Source organism: Agelaius tricolor, unplaced genomic scaffold, assembly GCF_023055355.1.
Source record: "Agelaius tricolor isolate 1412-34295 unplaced genomic scaffold, bAgeTri1.0.p SCAF_9, whole genome shotgun sequence".
NCBI classification, from domain to species: domain Eukaryota; kingdom Metazoa; phylum Chordata; class Aves; order Passeriformes; family Icteridae; genus Agelaius; species Agelaius tricolor.
This window is the reverse complement of record NW_027269269.1, coordinates 4,924,765-4,948,010: the sequence shown is the minus strand read 5'-3', so window position 1 is coordinate 4,948,010 and position 23,246 is coordinate 4,924,765. Positions and strand designations below refer to the sequence as shown.

Sequence of the window (23,246 nt, the reverse complement as noted above, 5' to 3'; positions counted from 1 at the left end):
AATTTTAACTCTCAAAACTGTCCAGAGCAGACAAGTGCAACAGTAAAGGTTTGAACTGTACTGCAAAGCCACCAGAGGGAGCTTAAAGATCACAGTCAACTGCCTTCACTGCATTCAGACAAAATTTATCTGTGCAATGAAAGTAAAGTCCAGTTAGTTTTTGCTTTAAAGAAAAGGCCAGCACATACATATTCTGTGCAAATTTCATATTATAAGAACACTGGCTCACTGAGCCCAAGAGCCCTCTACCCGGGTACCCAGCACCTCCTTGGCACAATAGGGTTAGAAACATGCCCTCATATTCATCATGTTTGCAAAGTCCCCTAGAGCACGCTCATTCACTGTGTTCTTTCTAATTGTCTCCTTCAAACTCTTCTCTACTATCCAACTTACAAGGAATTAAAACACACTAAGGTAATGAGCAGGTTCTTTTGGCATGCTGAAACCATTTGCAGCTACATCACTTTCCTTTCTGTACTGTCTGACATTACCTCTAACCATCTGTGCTCTCTTTTGTCCTGCAAGTTACCTATAAAAGCTTCTCCTGGACAATGATCATCCTTCTGATTTTAGCATAACAAACTACTGCCCCATAAGAAGAAAGTTCCTATGAGACACAGCATTATGAATAAAATTACAACCTTTCAACTACCAAAGCTGTCTGGATACAGAAAAGGACCATAAGCAGCAGTGCCCACAAAAAGGATCCAGCAGGACTACTGTTTCAAACGGCAGCTATCCACTCAAAGGAAAAGGAAACTGAAAAAAGAGAAGATTAGAGACACTGTAGCAGACTAGCACTAACACTTGCAAGACTGCTAAACTTAGCTGAAAGCCTGGACAACTCCTAAGAAAGAAAGGGGACCAACTGCCAGGGAAAGTACACACACCACTAGGAAACATCTGTTGATGTACATGAAGGAAGAATAAGGGCTTTGGCATTTTCTTTTATTTTCAATAGGAGTAGTTAGATGTATACGGAGGAACTGAACCTACACATGTGTATTTAGAAACACCTGCTTTATACAAGCATTTCCTACCTCAGTAACACATGTTTTAAAAATATAGTGTAATTATGACTTACTTGCCAGGATGGAAAGTGCCAAGAAGTTAAAGTAATAGATACAAAGAATAGATACAAAGAGATAGAAAGGAAGCAAACAGGTTGCAAATACAAGCTATTCATTAAGACTAAAGCTGAAGTCACTCTGTATTTGCCACTAACTGGCTGAAGCAGTAACACCACATCCACATGAGAAGTCTGCTTTTTTAGCTCCTTCCTCTTATCTGAAAACACCTTTTGCTTAAAAAAAAAAAATGCATCAAATTCCACCCTCCCAAGTGATTCTGTTCAGGCAGTTTCATGTAAATCATCACAGATATACAAAATACAACTTTTTTGGTCATATATTAGAAGTTACATTATTTTCTTAGTGGTTTTAGATCACAGAATAGAATTGCAGAATCACATAATGGTTGGAAGGGACATTTAAAGGCCATCTAGTCCAACCCCCTACCATGGGCAGAGACACTTTCACCTTCCACCCAACCAGGGTACTCAGAGCCCCATCCAATTTGGCCTTCAACATTTCCAGGGATGGGGCATCCACAACTTCTCTGGGCAACAATTGCCACTGCTTCACCACCCTCACTGTAAAAAAATTCTATCTTCTTACAAGGCCAATAAAAAAAGACTGAATTGGCTTCTGACTATGAATCTTGACCTCTTCAATACCTTCAACACCTTGTTGAAGTTCATTGTTTAGTAGTTTCTTCTAATATCAGTCCAGAGAATTTTTTACTTATTGCTTACTTAAGACACTGATAGTATCTTAGAAGTAACAACTTCTACCAGTCAAGTGACAACATTATTCTGAAAATCAATAACGGAGTAGTTTTTTATTTAAATATTAGTTAGCCAGCACTTCTGCATCAAAATTTTGCTAAGAAAAATCCTGGCCACAATCAAATATAAACATAACTAAGGATGGAAAGAGCAGTGTTCATTCCTTGCAGGAAAAAAAAACTTGCCAAGTCAAAATTTGATTTTCCGCTTTTGCTGTGGCAAAACTGCACTGAATACAACCAAAGTCAGCATCTTCCTACAATTACACTGGGGGAAATCTGCAAATTAGCATGTCACAAAGAACACTCACGCACTCCTCCAGACTTCACTCCTTGGGAGAACACAGAGAGAGTACACTGGAGTGTTTTAGGCTGACACCCACAGTATTCCCACCTACCAAAAAGGTCCCCTATGAACAGCACAGCCTAAACACTAGGAGGATTATGGAAAGGCAAACACGCCTACTAAGAGAATTTTCTTGGTTAAAAAAAAAAAAAATCTAATTGCTTGTACCTGCTAGCACTAAAGCCAAGTAGGAGCCCTTCTTGCCAAGGGCAATGTTTATGTCTGCAAGTGAAGTACATTACAAACTTGACAAGAGCAGAAACAAAAATCTGATACTTCTACTGAAGTGTGACTTCATAAAATTCACCACAAACTCTCCAAACTGAGCTTCCAAATATGTAGGGGAATTATGCCTTTCTTGCAGTCAAAAGGTACAATAAAACTGTTCCCAAACTCTGGTCTGTGGGCCACTCTTGGCTTATGAAAACCCAGTTCAATACTTTCTTGCTCTTCAGAATGGTGTCTAGACTCTGTGCTGCAGAGAGCCTGGGAAACCCAGGGGGAAGAGCTTAGGAAGCAGATCTCTGTCAATATACAAGGATAAGCAAAAGCCACCACAGATGGCAATGGCACTGCTGGGTCTGGACTTTGCTGACAGCCACCATCAGGCAAGACATGCTCAGAAAAGCAGGGAATAAAGGAAGTCCAGATGGTTTGCCAACATGTCCCAGCAGGCAGGGAAGCCAAGTTATAGTGAGGCATATGCAAAGGAGAAAGATCATGAGTGAACTTGAGAACCATGTGCAGGGGAACACTATGTGATGGTGATAACATAGCTGAGGAGTACAGGCCAAAAAAAGAAGGAAAAAAAGAAAAAAAGGGAGAAAACAACACGAGGGCAAGCAATAATTTTTAACTAGTACACATACTGCATTTAGGACAGCTAAATATATTACTCCACCCATATAAGCAATTGTTACAGCTGCAACATAACTAAATAATCAAAAGTCATTCAATTTTAAATTAATGTACTCCTCTACCAAGACGAGCAAAACCCACTAAAACCAGATTTCTATATCTTAAATAACAAAAATACCTTGAAATAATTACTCCCCAAAATAGTTCTGCTGTATAAGCAATTTATACAAAAGAATCAGACTCAGAATAAGGAGATTTCCAAGTGTAACTCTACCAAAGTCATATCAAGCAACATGCCCCAAGACTGGATTACCCTGACTTCTGTGAAGTCAAGCCATAACAAGTTTCCGTTCCAGTTTTAGCAGTAACACTTTTCAAGTGTTTCAAATAAGCTTTTTTCCCTACAATATATCACAGCACACTCAAAAACTGTCACTTGTCTTATGAAAGTAGCTAATTGAAGAGATTAAATGTAGAGGTCAGGCACAGAGAACTGGACAATTAGCCACACTTTTGTTCTTACATATTCACTCTTACTTCTCTAGCAGACACTGATACCTAATGATGCAAGGATGTCTTGTTCTCTCATGAAGCAGATGCCACAAGCATCTAACAATTCAGGCTAAACGAAGATGCTCAGCTCTGCAACTGCTTTACAAGTAGATCAGACGTTCCAGCTTTGGGCACAAGGCCAGAAGGAATTTAAGACAACTGATAACAACAACAGCTTCTGCTGTCCCAGTCAGATCAGTCACAACATGACTGCCTAGCTTTGAGTAACAGTTACTACAGAAAACTCAGCTGGCACAAAACACATCTCCAACTACGTTCCAATGACTTCCTTTACACTTACTATTTTGAATAATCATTTAAATTACAGCAGTGACTCAGTCTCCAATTCAAAAGATCCTCAAGATTATTTGTGAAGATTGGTAAGAAAGATGCAATAAATAACTTCCAACCAGAACTGCACTAGAGAAACATGGTGAAGATTTAAGACTTTCTGAACAAAAACTTCCTTTGATAAAAAAGTCTTCTCCAAAAGTAATTATGACTTGAATTATTTAAACCCCAGAGTGCCCAGTATTTTTCAGTATATATTTGGAACAAATGTGTGACTGCTGGAGGAATTGCCTCCTACACACCTACTCACTCACATCTTGCTTTCATGCAGAAATTTAACAATAGGGAAAAAAGACTTATTTTTTCCTCATCGACTTTTGCTTTATATTCTGAAGCTGAAATATGTTATTAAGTCTTTTGCAAGTAAATCAGGAGACAAATTGTAGTTTGTAATAAGAGCTATTCTCAGTTTAGTAATGTTCTTGTATAAGATACTATATATATATATACACATTAATGGATTAAAGAGCCCAAGTAAATCATTACCATCAATAAAAAAATATTTTCTGAGATAAGACTTCTCTCCAAGGCAAGCAACAAACACTACTGAGATTTTACTTTTCTACTAACAATTTGATCCACAAATATAGACTATTACAGGCTCTCCACTGAAATTACCCTTCATTTATGTGCACAACACAGCTAAATCTGAGAAATATCCCATAATAGATATTTAGCCTACAGTAGTCTGGCTGTTGACAGTGAGAAGATGAATACTGACATGAGGCTACAATTCAGACCCTTAAATTAAATGTTATTTATTTTCTAATCTCTACATTCACTATTCTAACATTTCAAAGCACAAATGAGGTCTGACCTGCAGTTCTGTTTGGCAAAATAACTTTTCTAAAACATCTGACTGACTGATGGCAATGGGAAAATCCACATGGTCCCTTGCAGCCAGTAAGATCCAACAAAGCAACAAGAAGTCAATCCATGTATGCCAGAGAAAGCTCAAGCAAGGCAGAAAATGTGACTCACTGTGTAAGAGGACAAAAATAAGAAAAACACCCCAACTACACGGAAATGTTACAGAAAACCTCAATGTTCCAAACCCAAACCTTTTAAAAGCATTTAATGTTAACAAATGAAATCAACCCACTTTGACTTCTGTAAAAATGGCACATCACAACTGTAGTAGCACAGGAATCCTAAAAATATGTTACTAAAGGATACAAAAAGTCAAAGTGCCCTTACAACAACTGTATTCAAACCTCAAGCCCTGCTCTCCTGTTTCTTCTCATTTCCTTTCATTCATTCATTTCAAAATCTTCCTATTAAGAGATGGGAGATTCAGCAGAAAATAACCCCCCATGCATTCTAGCTACTCCTCGGGTATCACAGGGCTGGTGGTGGCTGGCCTTAAATTCTGAATGATAGCAAATTTGGCAACCTGACCATCTCCTGGAACTGGGGTGACCATGGCCTCCTCATCCTGAAGCAAGAAAGAAGAGTTGGTGGAAATGAACCAAATTTCTCCCTCAGCTCCCACCAACTCCAGCTGCTTATCTCTTTCCCCACAAGGAGGCATGGAAGACACATGGGTAATAGGTGGAAAGGAGTCCCAGCACCAACACACACCACAGTCCTCACTCCAGGGTAGACTATCCCCTGGCAGGACCTGGTTCTCCAGCAAGAGATAGGATCCTAGCCTATCCACAGCCTCTAAAATCCTAATTGCAACTCAATCATATGATTCAAGTGGCTTACCTCTGTATGGCTCATTTCTGTGCCTATAAGACAGCACAGATACCACTTAAAAAATGTGCCAGGATAGTACACAGTGAATTTCAATAGAAAGATTGAAGTAAAGAAAGAATCATTGTGATCACTCTTCTACTAGACAGGAGATCATAATAACGCTGGTAATGGCAATACTCAGTTTCTAAAGTTCATAACTTGAGATGTACACAATATACCCATTTATCAGGCTCACTATACATCAACTACAGTCAGCATCTGCTCTCCTTCTGCAAAAGAAACTTTCATACTGTGTGTGAAAAAGTGTCTTATACTATCCTTTTTTTTCCTATCATCCAATTTCAAATTATACTTTCTGAAAGAACAGCTATAACCAGCCATTGCTTTAAGGGTGGCATTACTTTTACTTACATGTAGCCTTCTACAGTGAGCACGTGCAGTGGATTGAGACATCACAGGGGTAACCCCCATTCACCTCAGACCCCAAAACACAAGGCAAAAGCCATCACTACATAAAATATTTAAACTGAGATAGTAATAAATTTTGATTTCTGAGCGTTTAGGCTTTGACTCCTATCAAAAGGGCATTTCCTCCCACCAAGCTAATGAAGAAAGGCAGGCACACAGGGCAGCCAGTTTCCCTGCCAAAATTCAGTTTAGCACTTCCTCCACCATCAATCTTGTTAAAATGTCAAAACCATTTTGTCCTATCATAGTTATTTAGTAAGAGTTGATTAAAAGCAAGGTAAGGAAGTTTTTAAATTGCATCTATATTTGATGTGGAAAACTCCTTTGGTTTACTGTACTTTCAAAATGGCATGGCCTAAAACCCCCCCTGCCTTTATTAATGGCTTTTAACTGTTAGGGCACTAATGAAAACTTACACACACAAGTCAAAACACACACAAAGTACAATATTTGAATCATGTAAGAAAACAGAATAAGATACAGACAGATACAAGGTACAGACAAGAAATCAAGGTTTAGCAAAAAAGAGGAGCAGAATAGAGGCCAGAGGAAGAAGTTCATAACCTGCATTAGGTGGAAGATAAGAAAGTCAAGAGAATTTGTGAAATTGAAATTAATTTTTTGAAGAGAATAACATCTTTTGCTCAAACCCAGGAAAAATTACGAACTTTCACTGAACACACCTTGAAAAAGGTTCTTCCCAAGTTTGCCCATACTGGGAAACAGCGAAAATCCATCTAGATTTGTACATACTTGAGACAGTAAGATGTCTTCTACTTTTACCTTGTTTTCCCACTTTGTTCCACTCTTGCAAATACAGCCTGAACCATGATACTGAAGAAGTTACACATGTCTGTATTCATCCTTTGATATACAGGAGCAGACACATGACACATATTTTGAGAAAACCTCTTCTAAACATGAGTTTTCTATGATAAAGTTGGGGTTTTTTTAATCCCTACAGAAATGTTTTGGGATTTCATTTAGAAGATGCAATTTTTAGGACTCCCTTAAAGTGAGTGCCTGAGCTCACACTAAGAAACCTGCACAAATGAGCCAAGTCTCAAGTTCTGAACAGTCAAAGGGCTCCACACATTCAGGCTCCACTGAAAAAATGATCATGAAGAAATGTGGTCATAATCATACATTTTATTCTCAGCCCTCTTAGAGGGAATATTACAGTAAAATGAACAGAAGACTAGCTCCAGAAACAATATTGTTATTTCTCTTGATATTAGAATTTAATATTTATATATTCCCACTAAACAATTCATTATTCTGAAGCTACCCAACATCTGTTCCTAATCCCACTTAAAACAACCTCACAAAATAAAGGGTTTGCAGCTTACCCTCCCTAATTCTCTCAGGAAGAAGCACATTTGTTTTTGTGCTTGGGCTTTGGTGCTTGCTGTTGACAGGTGAGGAAAGCACTATTCATACTCTTTTCACCAGAAAGGAGTGCACCTGTTTTGTAAACTTATTTGCACATTTCCTCAATAACAATGCAAGGTGTAGCCACCTGGGAAGCTATCAAGACCATGGCTGAAAGAGAAGTCAAACAGCAGCAACATTATTAGCAAAATAAACAGTAGATGCCAGTGGCCCAAGAGATGAAAAAGCTAAACTAAATGAGAACAGTTAAGACCTTAATGAAAAACAAAACAAAAACTAAAACAAAATTATGACGTAGAAAAAACGCAAAGCTCTCTTTGGACCTAAGATGAGTGAAGGTTAACATAACACTTTTCAGCCACGGCTTCAACAACACACAATTCACCTTTAAGGCACCTAGAATCAAACCAGCAGCTAGCTGCACAGGGGGAACATATTCCTTCTCCCCCACAGGGCTGCAGTGCTGTGCAACAAAGACACAGGCTGCCACTTGGGGATCTCCAGTTCCTGCATACACATATACATAGAGATGCTGTGGAGATGGCCTCATGAAATCTACCAGTGACAAACATGTAAAATGTGACTTTTAGATGAGGGGTGTAACATAAGAGGAAACCAACTGAGCTGCAAAGTGAAACCCAGAGCAAGCAGGCAGGGTCTGCCAGCACCAACAGAAACCATGTGAAGTTATGGTAAGATGAGTGAGTGACTGACTTAAGGGACCATGTGAATGCCAGGACCACCAATACAAGACCAAGGTGTGGCAGATCAGTTTTGGGGAAGTTCACAACAAAACCTTGAACACCACCTATTTGCAGAACCAAACAAAATAATCAAAAGGAGAAGAACCTTTGCTGGTTGCCCAAGGCAGAGAAGTGACACATGTAGATGATGACACTAGTGAGAGGATGACACTTAACCCCACATCACCAGTTTGGACACCTTCCACCCATGCCCAGACAGGCAGTGCACAGAGATATGACTCCTCTTGTGCTGCCACAAGACACAGGTGGCAGTTCTGCTGTAACTCATCAATGAGCCAGCATGGTTTGTGCTTGTATAATTGTTTCTGCTGCTTATTAGCCCTGGTACTGCTTGCACACCATCACTAGTGCCACAATTAATGCTAGTTGGAACATTGTTTCACAGTAATAAAGGATGGTACAACTGAGCATTGGTTGTCATCCAACTGCACCACTGTTCTTCATGCAGACCAATGCTTTAGTCCCAGAGCCACAGATGTTCTGTGGCACAAGTCAATGCACCAGCCTCTGGAGTACACACAGGCACTGCATTTGCACACTCTGTGTTAATGATGCTGCAACACATTTTTTGAATTCTGCAAACTGCCCCTGCCCTCCTTCACACACTGTTGGAGCAAAAACCTATGCAGCCAGGATATTTACTTGTGATGTCAAAGAGTAAAATTCAAGGTCCTTCCAAAGCAGCTCTGAAGAAGGGCTAGAACATGGCTCAATCACTTCCTTGGGCCTTAAAATCTATCAAATTATGCATTTTCAAAAGACCTGAAATACAAAAAGTTGAGGAACATACCACTCACTCCAATGCAATACCACGTGGCTTTTCTGCAGCTCTTCAAATGAGCAATTTCAAAATAGACTTGTGAAGGATGTTGGTTTTATTATTTTCCATCATTACAACAGGATTCTAGTCTAAGCTGACAGTAACGAAGAGGGGCTGCCTCTCCAGAGCTCCAAGGCTGTGGTGCTTGGAGATCTTCCATTCCTTGCAGCCATGTTAATTCCTCTCCGCTCCTAGACACATATTATTATCCTGTGCTAGCTTTGGCAACTGGCAAGTCCTTCTGACAGCCAGTCCAGCTCACTAACCTAGCAGATAATCAATCCAGCAAAAAGACAAGTAATGTTTTTTCTCTGCCACTCAGTGTTAGGCTGGTTTAAGCTCCTGTGAAAATATAGCCTACATCACACTTAGAAGCCTGGGACTGCAGATGTTCTTCACCTTAGCCAAGCTTTTGAAATCCCAGAGCCCGCCATCATAAACTGTAAAATTCCATGGCAAGACACCTTTCTGCACTTCACTGATTTCACAGCCACAGATTAATTATACAAAGCCTTCAAGAGACCCTGGCATAAGGCAAATTTCCAACACTACCACAGCTGTGCCTCTAGCATTTTGCACAGCTGCACATAAAACAGCTGGCCTGAATGACAACAGAGTGAAATTCATAATTTCAGCACAAATCATGATATACCTTTAGCCTTTCTTCATATTCACTTTTGTAGTTCTGTAAATTTTGAATTTGGTAGGCACCACTAAACCAACTTATCTGACTTACAAAGTAACAAAAGCAAAACCCATTATTCACTTGCTCCTACATTAACTTAAATAACTTTTTAATGTATTTTCTATAAAAAATAAAATCAGTTTTGATTTGAAAAGAAAGAGAATTCTATATGCTATTTCCTAAGTAGTTTAACAACATAATTTGACCAAATTTCTTCAAGGAGCATAGGCAAGCTCTCTCATCTCAGTCAAGATAGTACAATTGTCTCTAATGCAACACAGTGAAAATTACTTTAATTAAAAGACACCTTTCTCTCTGAATTCACTACCCAATCTGGCTCACTACGCAACCACTCAGGTGGGTGTGCTATTATCCTACGTTTTGGCAGAGCCAAACACAGCACTGTACAGCAGCCACTCATCATGTCTCTGAAGTAGGAAAGTTTGGGGTTTTCCTTTTTTGGAAAATGGGAAAGGGGAAGAAGAGGGACTATTTAAAGTATATCCTCTTGTCAGTTTTCCTTCATTCCCTAAAATCCCTATCTAAACAACTACTCCCTGTTTAACAAGATGTTTTGGACTTCAAAGTCCAAAGGACCAACATCTCCTACAGCTCAGATCTGACACTTCCCCTTGTATGCCACATCTCCCAGCACATATGTGGGTTTATGCCACTCATACACCCCACTACACATCAAAATTGCAGAGATCTTATGTACACCTAATTCAGACTTTTTAGAATCAAAACACTGTCAGAAACTGATGAAAAGGAGTATTTTACTTATCTGCTTGTGACAGGATCAGCTCAACTTAATAATCAGGAGGATTTCTGCCACCTCTCCATAGGGAAAGCTGTTAATTAACTAATGAACACAGATTAGCATAACAACGATAAGACTCTTAGGAAGCAGGTTAAAGGGAAAACAGCAGTAGGTAATGCCTGAAGAAGAATAATCCAGATGGAGTTATGGACTAATGAAGCTCCCCAGCAGATGAATGTAGAAGCAAGCACACAGTATTTACATTGATTACTCAGAACAAAACATAGAAATATGCCAATGCAATGGTGACATGTCAAATGGGTGTGAAACATATTGATTCAAAAAGACTGTGAAACAGTCAGGGGAAATAAACTTTAAGCATGCATAATCCCATTTCACTAGATTTTAATTTCATCAAACACAATGTTTACTTTTCAAAGATATCAGAATTTCTATCAGTTCTCACTTCTCTAATCTCAGCTCTTCACTTTAGTACAGATAAGCTCCATGCACATTTGGTCTTGGCTCCCAGTAAAGAGTTTCACTAGCATGGTGCACACAGCATGCACATTTATCTCCCAGGCTGTAATCTGAACTATGTGCCTGTAAAATGCACCAACCATACCAGCTCTTAAGCAAAAGAAGAAAAAGATATGCATATATATCATGGACTCTTAAGTTATTTAGTACTGTTCTGAAAAATTATCTGAACAACTTGGGTATGGTTCTCTGAAAACATCACCTTGCTGCTCTGAAGCAATTAAGAAAAGTACAATGTTTAGTACTATTAGGAAAGGAATACAGAAGAATATAAAAAATTTACAAACATCTAAAATCCTCAAGTACCTACATCACAGAATTCTGGTCAGTTCATTCAAAAACAGTATCATAAATCTAAAAAAATACAGAGGGATGATCTGATGTATGGGGGAACATCCCATATGACAAAATGACAAGACCCTTCAGTTTAGCTAAGAGATGACTGGAGGATGAAATAAGATAGAGAATTATACAAAATCACAATGGATACCGTGGAAGAAAAATCAGAACATATTATAGTTATTTCCCATAATTTCAGAATGAATAAAATTATGAACCAGCAGGCTTCACTCAAAGAACTATATTGGTTTTTTCTAAAAATATTTGTAAACCTCATTACACTCAGAAAAGCATATTATATATATGTATAAAGACTAAATAATATATATAAAAACTAGAAGAAAAAAAAGGCATTCCAAAAGTAACTGGACCCATTTGTGGGCAAAAAACAATGACAACACCTCAAACTTTTGAAATTGCTAATTCAAATAATGTGAAGTGTCCACTAGTAAAAGAATCATCTTTACCTTTCAGACCTCTCTAAATCAGCAGCTACAGGCACCCACCAGAAAAAACCCATCTGAGCAGAAATTTTCTCAATTCTAGCCATAATATAGCACACATCCTGCTTGTTTCATGGGTGACAGCTTGGAGGACTTTCCAAATCTTCTCAGCATTGGAATGATTCATTTGTCTGACTTCTTCCAACAGGCAACCTGCCATAACAAAAGCAGAGCTACTCCATCTCTCCCTTTCACCCTTACTATGAGCCATGCTACAGAGTCTGAAAAATTGCCTCACAATGAAGACATATTGCAACAAGAAACTGAACTTCCTTGTGGAATAAGGATTGTCATGGCCTCTGTGGAGAACAGGCTGGCTGTTTATGTCAAGATGTGAGATAATGGAGAATTGATGAGGCTGATTGAGCAAAACCACAAGCTGGGCCACTTGCTCATCTTGTGCCTGGGCTTGAGCAAGGCTTAACAACTGAATGTTGCCTGGGCTGAAGCAGAGGCCCCAGAGCCCAGTGTTATCTCAGTAAAGTGCTGAAGCATCCAGGTCTCTGTGCCAGCCCTCAGCCTCACTGGCCCTTCACTGTGCACAACAAGCCTTGGTTTAGATCTGTTCCTCTGAGGAGACAATGATGGGAATAAAGACCTGGTGAAGGTCAGAGGGCCACCACTGCTGCCTCAGCCCTGTGGAGGAACACACTGAGGTACCACACTTCTGTGCTGTCTTTTCCAGCCACAAGATAGGTAGCTCAGTTTTATGAAGGTAACCAAAGACCCTCATTCAGCCCTTGTTTATATATTAAAAGCCACACCTACCAATATGAAAATAAGAAAACAGATATTCCCCCACCCTACATCTATGATGGCAGCAACAGGCAGCCAATGATTTTTAACTGCAGTCATTCATCCATTTGTCCAAGAAGTATAAAACCAGTATTCAAAGTCCTTCACTATGGATGGACAAGAATCAACCCCATTCTACAGACAAGTCAATGGGTTTGCTCCTCTCCCCAAGGCAGGCACAACTCTGTGGTAAGATTTGTTTCTCTAACTGCCTTAGAGCTTACCTGGGAAGACTTGTGCACAGAGCTATGCATTTATATTTTGTAGGTCTAGTGCAGTTATCAGCAATCTAACAAGAACCTACAATCTGCTGCTTCAATAAAACAGACTATTCATTATTCCACAACTATGAAAGTTCTTATTCAAAGTGACTGGACTTTAGTGCCTAAGTGGTTATAAATGAGAAATTAAGCCTGTCTGCACCCAGCCCCTCTGATCTCTGAGGACTAGCTGGAAGGCAAGGGGGTTTATTTCCTGACAATTTCATACACTTACCACAACAGGCCTGATCTCCACAAAAGGTAGGTCAAAAAGAGCCAACCGTAAAAACTGCCAAGTTTGATGGTATAAACAATCTGATCCTACTAACATGCTCCCTTATGTTCTTATTCTGTAAGCTTATTTGAACATCTGAAAGTGAAGTTTCTAGGACCACTGTCAGACCACCCAACTTTAGCCTGAAATCTGCCTTAGAATAGCAGGATAAATCACAAACTAAGTGGTATCCTGAGAAGGTGGTGATGTGAGAATCCACATCACCCCACACACACACCCAACACCTACCATTTGAAACAGACCACAGTCAAAACAGAACATTTACAAATTTGTAAAGAATGGAATTCTGCAAAATCACAGAATCACAAGGTTGGAAGAGACCTTCAAGATCACTGAGTCCAATCCATGCCCTAGCACCTCAACTAAACCATGGCACTGAGTGCTACATCCAGTCTTTTTATCAAACACATCCAGGGATGGTGACTCCACCACCTTCCCAGGCAGACAATTCCAGTACTTGATCACTCTTTCTGTAAAAATATTTTCCCTAATATCCAACCTATATTTCCCTTGCTGCAGCTTAAGACTGTGTCCTCTCATTCTGTTAGTTGCTGCCTTTACCCAAATGTTCTTTGAGCTTTCCAAGAGCCACACCACACAGAATAGCCTAACAAAGACCTCTGAACCTACTTTGCTCAACCCCCTGCCCAAAAAAGAACTAATTTCAAAGTTAGATCAGGTTGTTCAGGGACTTGTTCAGTCAAGTATTAAATATCTCCAAAGACAGGAGATCCTACAGCCTCCCTACACAGCCTGCTCCACTGCCTTCACCAATCACATTTAATGTGATTTTTTTTTGTCTTCTCTCCAGCTGGAATGTTCCCTTCTGAAACTTGTAACCTCTTCTCTTTTCAGTATGCAGCTCTAAGTGAAGTCTGGCATTTCTAATATCAGGAGAGTCAGAGTTAGCAAGTAAATTGTACTGCGGAGGTATATTACACACTTGAGCCAACCTGACAACTCACCAGTAGCAGGGGCAGACCAGCTCTGTACGTGTCCAACAATCTAATTTCAGTGCCCCTGTGCTAGCCCTGCAACCTAAATGGCTGCACAGATAGCCAATACATCTTGCTAACCTGACAAAAATCCATTCCCTTGTTTAATTCCTATGTCATCTCATCAATATCTTCTGCACAGGGTCACAAGGGAGAAAGCAGAGCTGCAGGTAAGAACAGAGTACCTCTTTTTGGAAGGAGGTGGGGTGAACAAATAATAACCTGTGAATTTACATTTAGGTGTCTGAGAATACCATATGCTAGAAAATTTCAACCTGCTTTAATAAACTTTCAGCAATAACTAAGTGGTGTTAGGCATGTTTCCTACTTCATCCTCTCATGTCTGGGATGAAATTTACATTTCTTTCCTTAATAATATAACCTATGCCTTCTCTAATCCATGAAGACAGCTATTAAAACAGTGCTTAACTAGTACTAATTAAATTTGTCATTAATTACCACCTGAGCTAAACAGAACATAATAGATAGGAGATACATGGTCAGGGGACACCATGCCAGTAGGAAATAGAGGAGGAGTAAATTAAATTAGGTCATACAGATGTTGGTGTATGGTCTTTACCAAGCCAAAGTCATACAGGCCAAACATTGATACTAGCCTGTGGCACTGAGAAACTTCACATCAAAGGATTAATGGGGATCTTACTTCAGGTGAACACCATGCACCTTTACTAGAAAAGAATTACACACTCAATTTTTGTACCTTAAATACTTTTACGCACATTCAAGAAAATAGTCACAGCACCAGCCTTCAAAATCATACTTGGCAGCTAATGACAAGATAAGTTTCATCTTTTATTACAATTTATCAATTTAAATTGACAAATTCCAATCCTTTCTCAAATTAAGCCTTTTGAATATGAGCTACCTTGAACCTGTTGAAAGGCATTACTGGTAACAAGGGAAAAGCATTTCCATACAGCTGTAGAAGAGCTTGGTGAAAGAAAAGATTGAACATTTCCAGTTTTTAAATGTGGCATGCCATGGTTTGTAAAGTCCATAAAGATCAGCAATTTAGGAGATCAGGACTTGGGCGTTTTTTATCTGATATCTAAAAAGCAATTTTTCAAAGGAAAACTCAACTAACCCAGAGCAATGAAAAAAGAATTATGAAAATACTTCTCAAAGACTTAGAGAGCTCACAGTAATCCATGCTTATCCTCAAGGAAAGTTAATTAAACACATTCAGGTCTTTTTATTAGCATGCCACAATTTTTCTCAAGGCTTAGAATTTCTATTTGAAATCAACACAAGTATCAAGTAAACCTCCACCACTCCCTGCTCTGTATTTTGAAATGCTTAAAAACCTTTGATGCATCCATATTTTGCGAGGCTAAAAACCTAGCCATCCATATTTTGTGAGGCTAAAAACCTAGCCATCCGTATTTTGCAAGGATTGCCACTGTCTCAGCTGCGACAGACTGTCACAAGAAAACCTTGCTGAATCCCCCCACAGCTCCCTGCCCAGTTAAAACCTTCTGCCATCTATTGTCAGACATTCACAGCTCTGCCCTTTCCACTGCTTCAGGTAAGGCTCCACTGCAAGGTGGCGGACTCATGACCTCCAACAGTAGCAGCAGGTTCATCACCCTTCACAAGTCCTCAGATTTTTACATAAACACCTTTCTAAGTGATACCAGCAGGCTGCTTGATCAGTTCACCCCTCCTATCTGCCACACAGAGATAACTTCCTGTCCTCATCCCTAAGAGGACCTTTAACCAAACAGTGCAGCCCCTGGCTAAATGAAATTCAGATCATCACTGTTCAGGTGCAGTCCTGAAACACAATCAGGCCCCTCTTTTTCACAGTTGCTAACAAGACAGAACAGGAGCAGAGCTCATAACTCTTTCAGTCCCTGGGGTCTTATGTCCACCTTCGTGAAGCACCTGCTGAGCTGCATTCCTCTCCTGCATCCCTCCTAAGACTCAGTGATTTCTGAGAAGGAACACAGGGCAATAACCCTAAACTGTTCTCACAGCTCTTCCACAGCCAGCCCTGCTTAAAGCCTGGTTCTGAGTCCTCACCCTTACGGATAGCACTAGTGAATAGCTCTGTTTCATGCAGCTTCCTCGGTAAGAGCCATCTAACTAGTTCTTCTCAGGTTAGTGTTGTCTATGAAACTTCCAAAATCAGCTGTGGAAAAGAAATAAAAGAAGAAAAAGCCAAATATCACAACAAGTCAGGTTTCATACAGTCAGAGGCTGTAGGGAGAAAGGATCCTTGTTGAATTTCTACCTAACATCCACGTGCTTGCAGACTCAAGATGTATTTTTACCAGCAAGTTCAGCAACTATTCTTCAACAGAATCACAAACATTTCCATAAGAGACCTGCACCTTTTCACTGTACTAAAGTTTTTATTTAATTCAACTCCACAGTAAGTTGCTTTTCCCTCTCTGTGCTAGCAGGCTATGCTAGAGAAACAATGCCCACAACAAATTACCTTTAGTCTTCAAGCACAGATGCAAGACTTGGGAGATGCCACTACACATGCTAGTGGTTTGATACTGAAAACTACTTAACCACCAGCTTCGTTCCACACCCCTGTTCTGTTACACAGTAATACTTTCTACCGATTTTCCTTACCAAGTCAAACTCTCCTAGTAATTACTGCATTTGTGTTATTTGTAAAACAGAGATACACAGATCTTACCAGAACATCTAACAATCCACACAGACATCTTTTGTAGAGCATGCACGAATCAAAATCAGCTCAAAGCTTGAAGCACATCACTAGTGGCATACTTTGTAAAGTATTTTTCTAAAAAGACTAGTGCTTGCTGCCAACCTACTTATCTTTACCGCCCTGCTTGGAAACACAGTCAGTGTTTTTCAGACTTTTACTTGCAAGGAGTAACACACATATTTTGATGAGACACCCACGACTAAAGATGATCACCTCTCACTTTACATTCGGGCTACTTCAGCGAGACATTAAAACACAATCGTTCAGGCTCTGGCCATTGGTTAATTATTGATACCAGAAAAACTTCACTAGCATTTCTTTGGTTCTTTTGAAATCCCATTAATAGCAACACCTTACAAACTTTATCTCTGTCAGAAGCACTTTTTGGTAAGACAAATTCTGTGGGGAAGGCTTTCAGCTAGACATGTACAGAAGATCTGTAATAAAGACCTGTAACCTATAACAGCCAACACAGAGCTTTTCATTCAAACAAGTCTTTTACAAGGATGCAAACCTAGGATGCTTTAACACCTGTGGTCACTATCGGTATCCAGCTCCATCACATTTATGATCTTTGCCATATGGGCTTTCTTTTCCACGCAGTTATGAAAACAAGATAACACGCAGACATCAGGGACAGTTAATTGATAATTAAACAGATCAAGTGCGAAGCACCACTAATGGCTTTGCTTCAACGCGGCTGCACCGTGAGCCTCTGGCTCCTCGGTGCCCCTCCACTCAAAGGAAAACTCTGGAACCGGATCGCGCCACTTCCGAGGCCTCTTCCACGCTGCCCAGGGTGCCTCGCTGTCTCCGCTGGGCTGGGGACGGGCTCGACCTCCCGCCGCTCCTCCGCCGTCGCGGGAGGTGTCCCGGGCCCCGGCCCCGGGAGAGGGGAGGGAGAGTTGCTCGCTGGCAACTTGGGCGAGGGTCAGGGCGGCGGCCGGTGGCGGTGCGGGGGCTCGGGGACGGGCAGCCCGCCGGCGGGGCGGGCAGCGGGGGGCGCGGGCAGCCGGCACAGCCTGCCTGGGGCGACGGGGAGCGGGCGGCACATGGAGGAGCGGCGCGGCGTGCGCGGCGGGGCCGGCCCCGGCTGCGGAGCCACAGGGACGAGCCGGCGCGGCGGCAGAGGGGCAGGAAGGGAGGGAGGGAGCCCGCTCGAGAAGGGAGCGGGACGGGGCGGCGGAGGCGGCGCGCCCCGGCGGGCTGCGCCCCGAGCTCCGCACCCGAGGGGCGAGGGCAGCGGGAACGGAGGCGGGGAGGGGAGAGGGGTCCGGCGCGGGCGCCCCTTCGGGGGCGAGGCGGCGCTCCGGGCGCGGCGGTGCCGCCGCCCGCCTCACCATGAGCACTTTGGCCGCGTTCTCCAGCTGGGCGATCACCTCGGGGGCGCCCCCCGCCGCCGCGGCCGCCGCCGCCATCATGGTCTCTCTTCAATGACGCGCCATGCGCTGCATTCTGGGGCGAGGCGGCCGCGCGGCCAATCCCGGCCCGGCCCGGCCCCGCCGCGGAAGCGAAGCGGCGGCGCCGCCGCAGCGCTGAGAGCGCCGGGCGGGGACAGCGCCCGCCCCGCGCGCCTCCCTCCGCCCGCCCCGCCCCTCAGGCCCCGCCCGGCCCGGCCCGGCCCGCAGAACGCGGCGGGACCTCCCGAGCCGCGGGGTGGGGTCGTCGCCACTCCCCGCCGGGCCCAGGTCGTCGCATTTGTCCGGCCCGCAGTTTGTTAGGGGTGGAAGGGGCCGCTGGAGATCAACCGGTTACACCCCCTGCCAAGGCAGGGTCATGTGGAGCAGGTTGCGCAGGAACGCGTCCAGGTGGATTTGGAATGTCTCCAGAGAGGGAGGCTCCACAACCACCCTGGGCAGCCGGTTCCAGTGTTCTGCCACTCTCCATGGAAAGAAGTCCTTCCTCGTGTTGAGGTGGAACTTGTTGTGGTCAAGTGTGGCCATTGCTCCTCGTCCTGTCGCTGGGCACCACTGAAGAGAGCCTGGCACCATCCCCTTGGCACTCTCCCTGGAGATTTCCATGCACTTCTTGCGCTTCCCAATGAGCTCAGGTGCCAGCGCGGCCGCAGGCGCTGGTTGCTGGCACTCTCTTGTGCGTTGCAGTGCTTGCAGATCTGTGGTGGGATGAGAAGCTGAGTTTGTAAAATATAGCTTACAAAGTGGTGGGGAGGGGAGAGAGCAGTCAGCATCTTTACAAATGAACTGGTTTACAGCAGACAAAACCAACCAAACCAAAAACAAACAAATTAAAACAACAACAACAACAAAAAAAACCCCAACGATGTTTAAAACTGTTCTAAAATGCACTTTTTTCCACAAAAATCCACCTTCACGTTATTGGTTGTGAGTCACAAGACAGTGTCACCTCTAAAAGATGTGTTGAAGAGAACACTGTTGCACAGCCACAGGAGCAAAAGGACTCTCAGATTATGCCTTCAGTGGCATTTCATTTTGGTTAAAGAGTTGGCCTTTTAAACAAATCTGATGGTTTCCACTTCAGTTTGCACACTGGAGCAGACTTGGAGCTTTGATACCTTCAGATGCAGCCAAAATGGAAGATCTGCAATTGCCAGGGAGTGTTCAGTGTGTAGGTCAGAGCACGTCCCTCACAGTGCAGAGCACTGAGCACCATCAGCTGTTGTGTTCCCTGAACCCGCTGCACCGCTCTGCTCTTAGCAGAGCCAGGTGCTCCCAGCCATAGTTCCCCCAGCCTTGGAGAGGCATTAGCTGACCTCAAGTGCTGAATTTATGCAAGGTTTGGAATTTATCAGCTAACTGAGCCGGCTGATAGCAGTGTTGAGTGCTTGTGGGCTCAACACTGCTGAGTGCCAATGGACAATGTTTCCATGCAGATGATACAATGTAATAGCCAAAGTGGAAGAAAGAATTGAGGAAACGAAATGACAAGAAATCCATCTTTCCTGTTCCAAAGAAAAATGCAAGGATTTTTCTCCTAAGAAATGACAGCTTTCAATGCTGAAGAGGGCATGGCAGTGCTTATTACTAAACAAGTTTAAAAGTAGCAATAGAACCATGTAAATTATTGATTTTGGGGTTTACCTAGGAGGTAGAAGTAGATCATGCATTTCAGGATAACGTTAATTTTCATAGCTGAAGAATGTGGGGAGATCAGCAGGGCTGCCCCGAAAGGAGGGCTCAACAAACAGAAAACTGAACAACAGTCAGACATGGAGCAGTTCAAAGGTAGTGAGAGTGTGACAAGACACTTAAGTCCTGGAGTGTGTTTATTGGACAAACATTGCAATGTACAATGAGTCTTACTCTAAAGAAGAGAAACCAGAGCTAAAGACTTAGAAGTTTGTGTACAAAGAGGAAAATGTCAAAAAAATCCCTGAAAGGTATGAAAAAAAACCTATTTTAAAGAATTCTCTGTTCAGTAAAGGACTACTTCAGTAGAGTACTTCTGCACTTGTAGCTTGTAATCAAAACGAGATTCTTCAACAACTGTTTCAGCATTCTCAAAGGTCCTTCATTCTCCTGTGGCCTTGTGTGTTTAGCAGCACACTTGAATAGCCATGAAAGCAATAGAAATAGAATAGTGTTCTTCAGGTTGGGAGGACTCAAGAGGTCTCTACACACACCTTCTGTTTCTTCAGCCTTCTGATCAAGTTGCTTAGGATTTTGTTCAGCAGGATCTTGAAAACCTCAGAGAATGGAGAGTGCATAACTCTCAGGGCAACCTTGTCAATGCTTGATTGGTGTCACAGTGACCTCTTTTCCCCCTTAAATCAGAATGTCCTCATATGTCTGTTACTTCTTGTCTTGCTGCTGTGCACCGCAGTAGAGACTGTTGATGCATTTTCTTGACAATCTCAGGTACTAGAAGAAAATTCTTGGGCTCCCTTTCAAGCTTTTTCTGACTGAATGCAATTCCCTCAGCCTTTCCTCACAGTTGTTCCCACCCCCATGCCAACTTGACTGCCCTCAGCTGTACTCACTGCAATTTGTCAACTTCTTTCTCATAGTGTGGGCCCCAGAGTGCAATGTGGTTTTCCAGACGTGATGTAACAAGTGCTGAGGAAAAAGGACTGGTAGTTCTTTTGATCTATTGGCTGCATGCCTGTAAAAACAACCTAATGTGTCTCTATAGAGGTAGCCTTACTCACCACTGTGGTGTTCTGCTCACTTACATTTAGCTTGGTTCCTGTCAGGCCAAGGAAAGTGCGTGGCTGGGCCTTAACTGCCTTGACACCCTCACCTGGGATGTCAGCATGTGCAGGACTGTAGGTTTGCCTGTGCCAAGCCCAGTCTTCTCTCATCATGGCTCATCACTTGTCCTTCTTCAATGTGTAATATATAGCCTTGTCTCCAACCCTTTCTCCTGCATGGATCTTTACTCTTACTCTGTCTTCTACTCTTTCTGGCTGCACTTTCTATTTGGACTCTGGACACGACTCATTATCTTGCCTTGTCTTGGACTCTCAAGAAGACCTGTCACTACTCCAGTCCTATCCAAATCCTTTGGACCTGCACCCTGATAGATGAGAGCACAGCCCTGCTGTCCTGTGGTCAACCTCAGCTTATTCATCCTCATGGAGAGGCCCTGCTCATGCTGTCCTTGTCACAGTCCACCAGGACCTCCAGATTCCTGCTTTGGTCAGAATTCAGTCTATACTGCTGTGGTTGTTATTCCATTTTAGGTAAGGTGTGACACCACGGGATCCATCTGTCAGTCTGTGAATAGGCATAGTGGTTTGATCAATCTGTACCTATCTCTTCTGCCCTGAAGTTTGCCTATTTGGGCACACTTTAGTATGTTCATTAAATCCACTTCTCTTTCACAAGTGGTATAATTTGTGCAGACAAAATCATGCATTTTACCATATGATCATCAGGTATATCTCATCGTCATTTTGAGTGGGAGGACTGAGTGGAGTAATCTTCAGTAAAAATTACATGTTCAAGTAGTCACATTTTCTTTCAGCTATATTACAATCTTAATGTTCTCTTGGCTAGTCTTAGAAAAGCTGATTGTTCATTTATCTTGTCAGAGTGAATGCCTAAGCTATTTCTGCTGTTGGCTAAAAAAGATGCATCACATTGTTCCTCCATGCTTTCCTCTTTTGTGGTGCTAATCCTCTTAAAATAGTTCAAACTTTTGAAGTCATTGCCAGAAAGAGTGTTGTTGGTAGTGGAGCCTGGGCTTCCTGCTCTAGCAGTCCTTTTCTACCTTGTTTTCTCCCACAGCTGAAACCAGCCACAAGGTGCCAATTTGGGCTAAAGATTAAAACATTAAGGAAAACGAAACAACAGTTGGTTGTTCAAACCAGTCATGAATTTGGGTTTGTTTTGAATGTGTTAATCAGTCCTATGCACACATACAATAAAACTAGCAAAGATCTGCTGTAGTCAGGAGCATCTGACAAAGTCTAGTGCAAGGAAATAGAAGTGGCTGAGCAGTGAGTTACACGAGGTAAGGAAATCACTGTCAGTAGGGAAATGGATGACTAGTACAAAAGCACAATGACAATTGCAAGCATGCAAGTGGCAAGCTTGGCATGGAATTAATCTTTCATCGTTGGTTAGGTAGAAGCTTTAGAAACCATCCTCTCTATCTTGTCTATCCTGTCTATCAGGACATACATCTTGATTTTTTTTCTGTGCTTGATTTCCTTAGATGCTCCTAAGGTTGATTTCCAGCAGTGTTCAAGAGATCTCTGCCTAAACTTCTTTTTCTCACTAGACCTCCTTTCTCTGGCTGGAACATGCAATTTGCTCCCTTTCCCAGGCTCATTTTTCCTAACCTTGACTGCATGGGTTCCTGCAACAATTCCTGCGATAAATTCTGTAAATAAATTGTAAATAGGTTCTGCAATGAATTCCTGCAATACTTCCTGACTTATCACTGTTTTTTCATCAGCACCTAGATTAAGTCTGTTCAGAGTAGTGGTTCCAGTACTCACTATTCCACTTGTGGTTGTCTGTGATGCTCATCACCAGTGACACAGAAGGTCTCTTACCAGACGCTTCAAAACAATTCAGGTTAAATCCTTCAGACAACCTGGCTAGACTTCCATACAAATGGCCTCAGTCAAGTTACCTGGGCACAGTAAGTCACAATTCCCCTCTGGAGGAAAAGCTTCTACCAAAATTACTGTAAGCAAGTTTGCTAGCACTGCCCAGTGCTGTTGGTCACTTGCTCTGTTTATTTCTTACAACACAACAGTAAGCAGTGCTGCAAAGCTGGATTAGTCATTCAAGTAATTAATTTCAAGTCCTCAGTTTTGTTAAGAATGGCATTTGACAAGTAATG

The 23,246-nt window shown here is 42.2% G+C and overlaps 1 protein-coding gene across 1 annotated transcript in view; it reads right to left on the bottom strand.

Moving 5' to 3' along the window:
- The window catches only part of XPO4 (exportin 4), an 80,477-nt gene extending 62,008 nt beyond the window's left edge, over positions 1–18,469 (bottom strand). Inside the window, exon 1 of the mRNA XM_071434092.1 lies at positions 18,314–18,469. Coding sequence (XP_071290193.1) covers positions 18,314–18,394 — 81 coding nt within the window. The 5' untranslated portion in view covers positions 18,395–18,469. The remainder of the gene's footprint in view (positions 1–18,313) is intronic.
- Between the last annotated feature and the right edge of the window lie 4,777 nt (positions 18,470–23,246).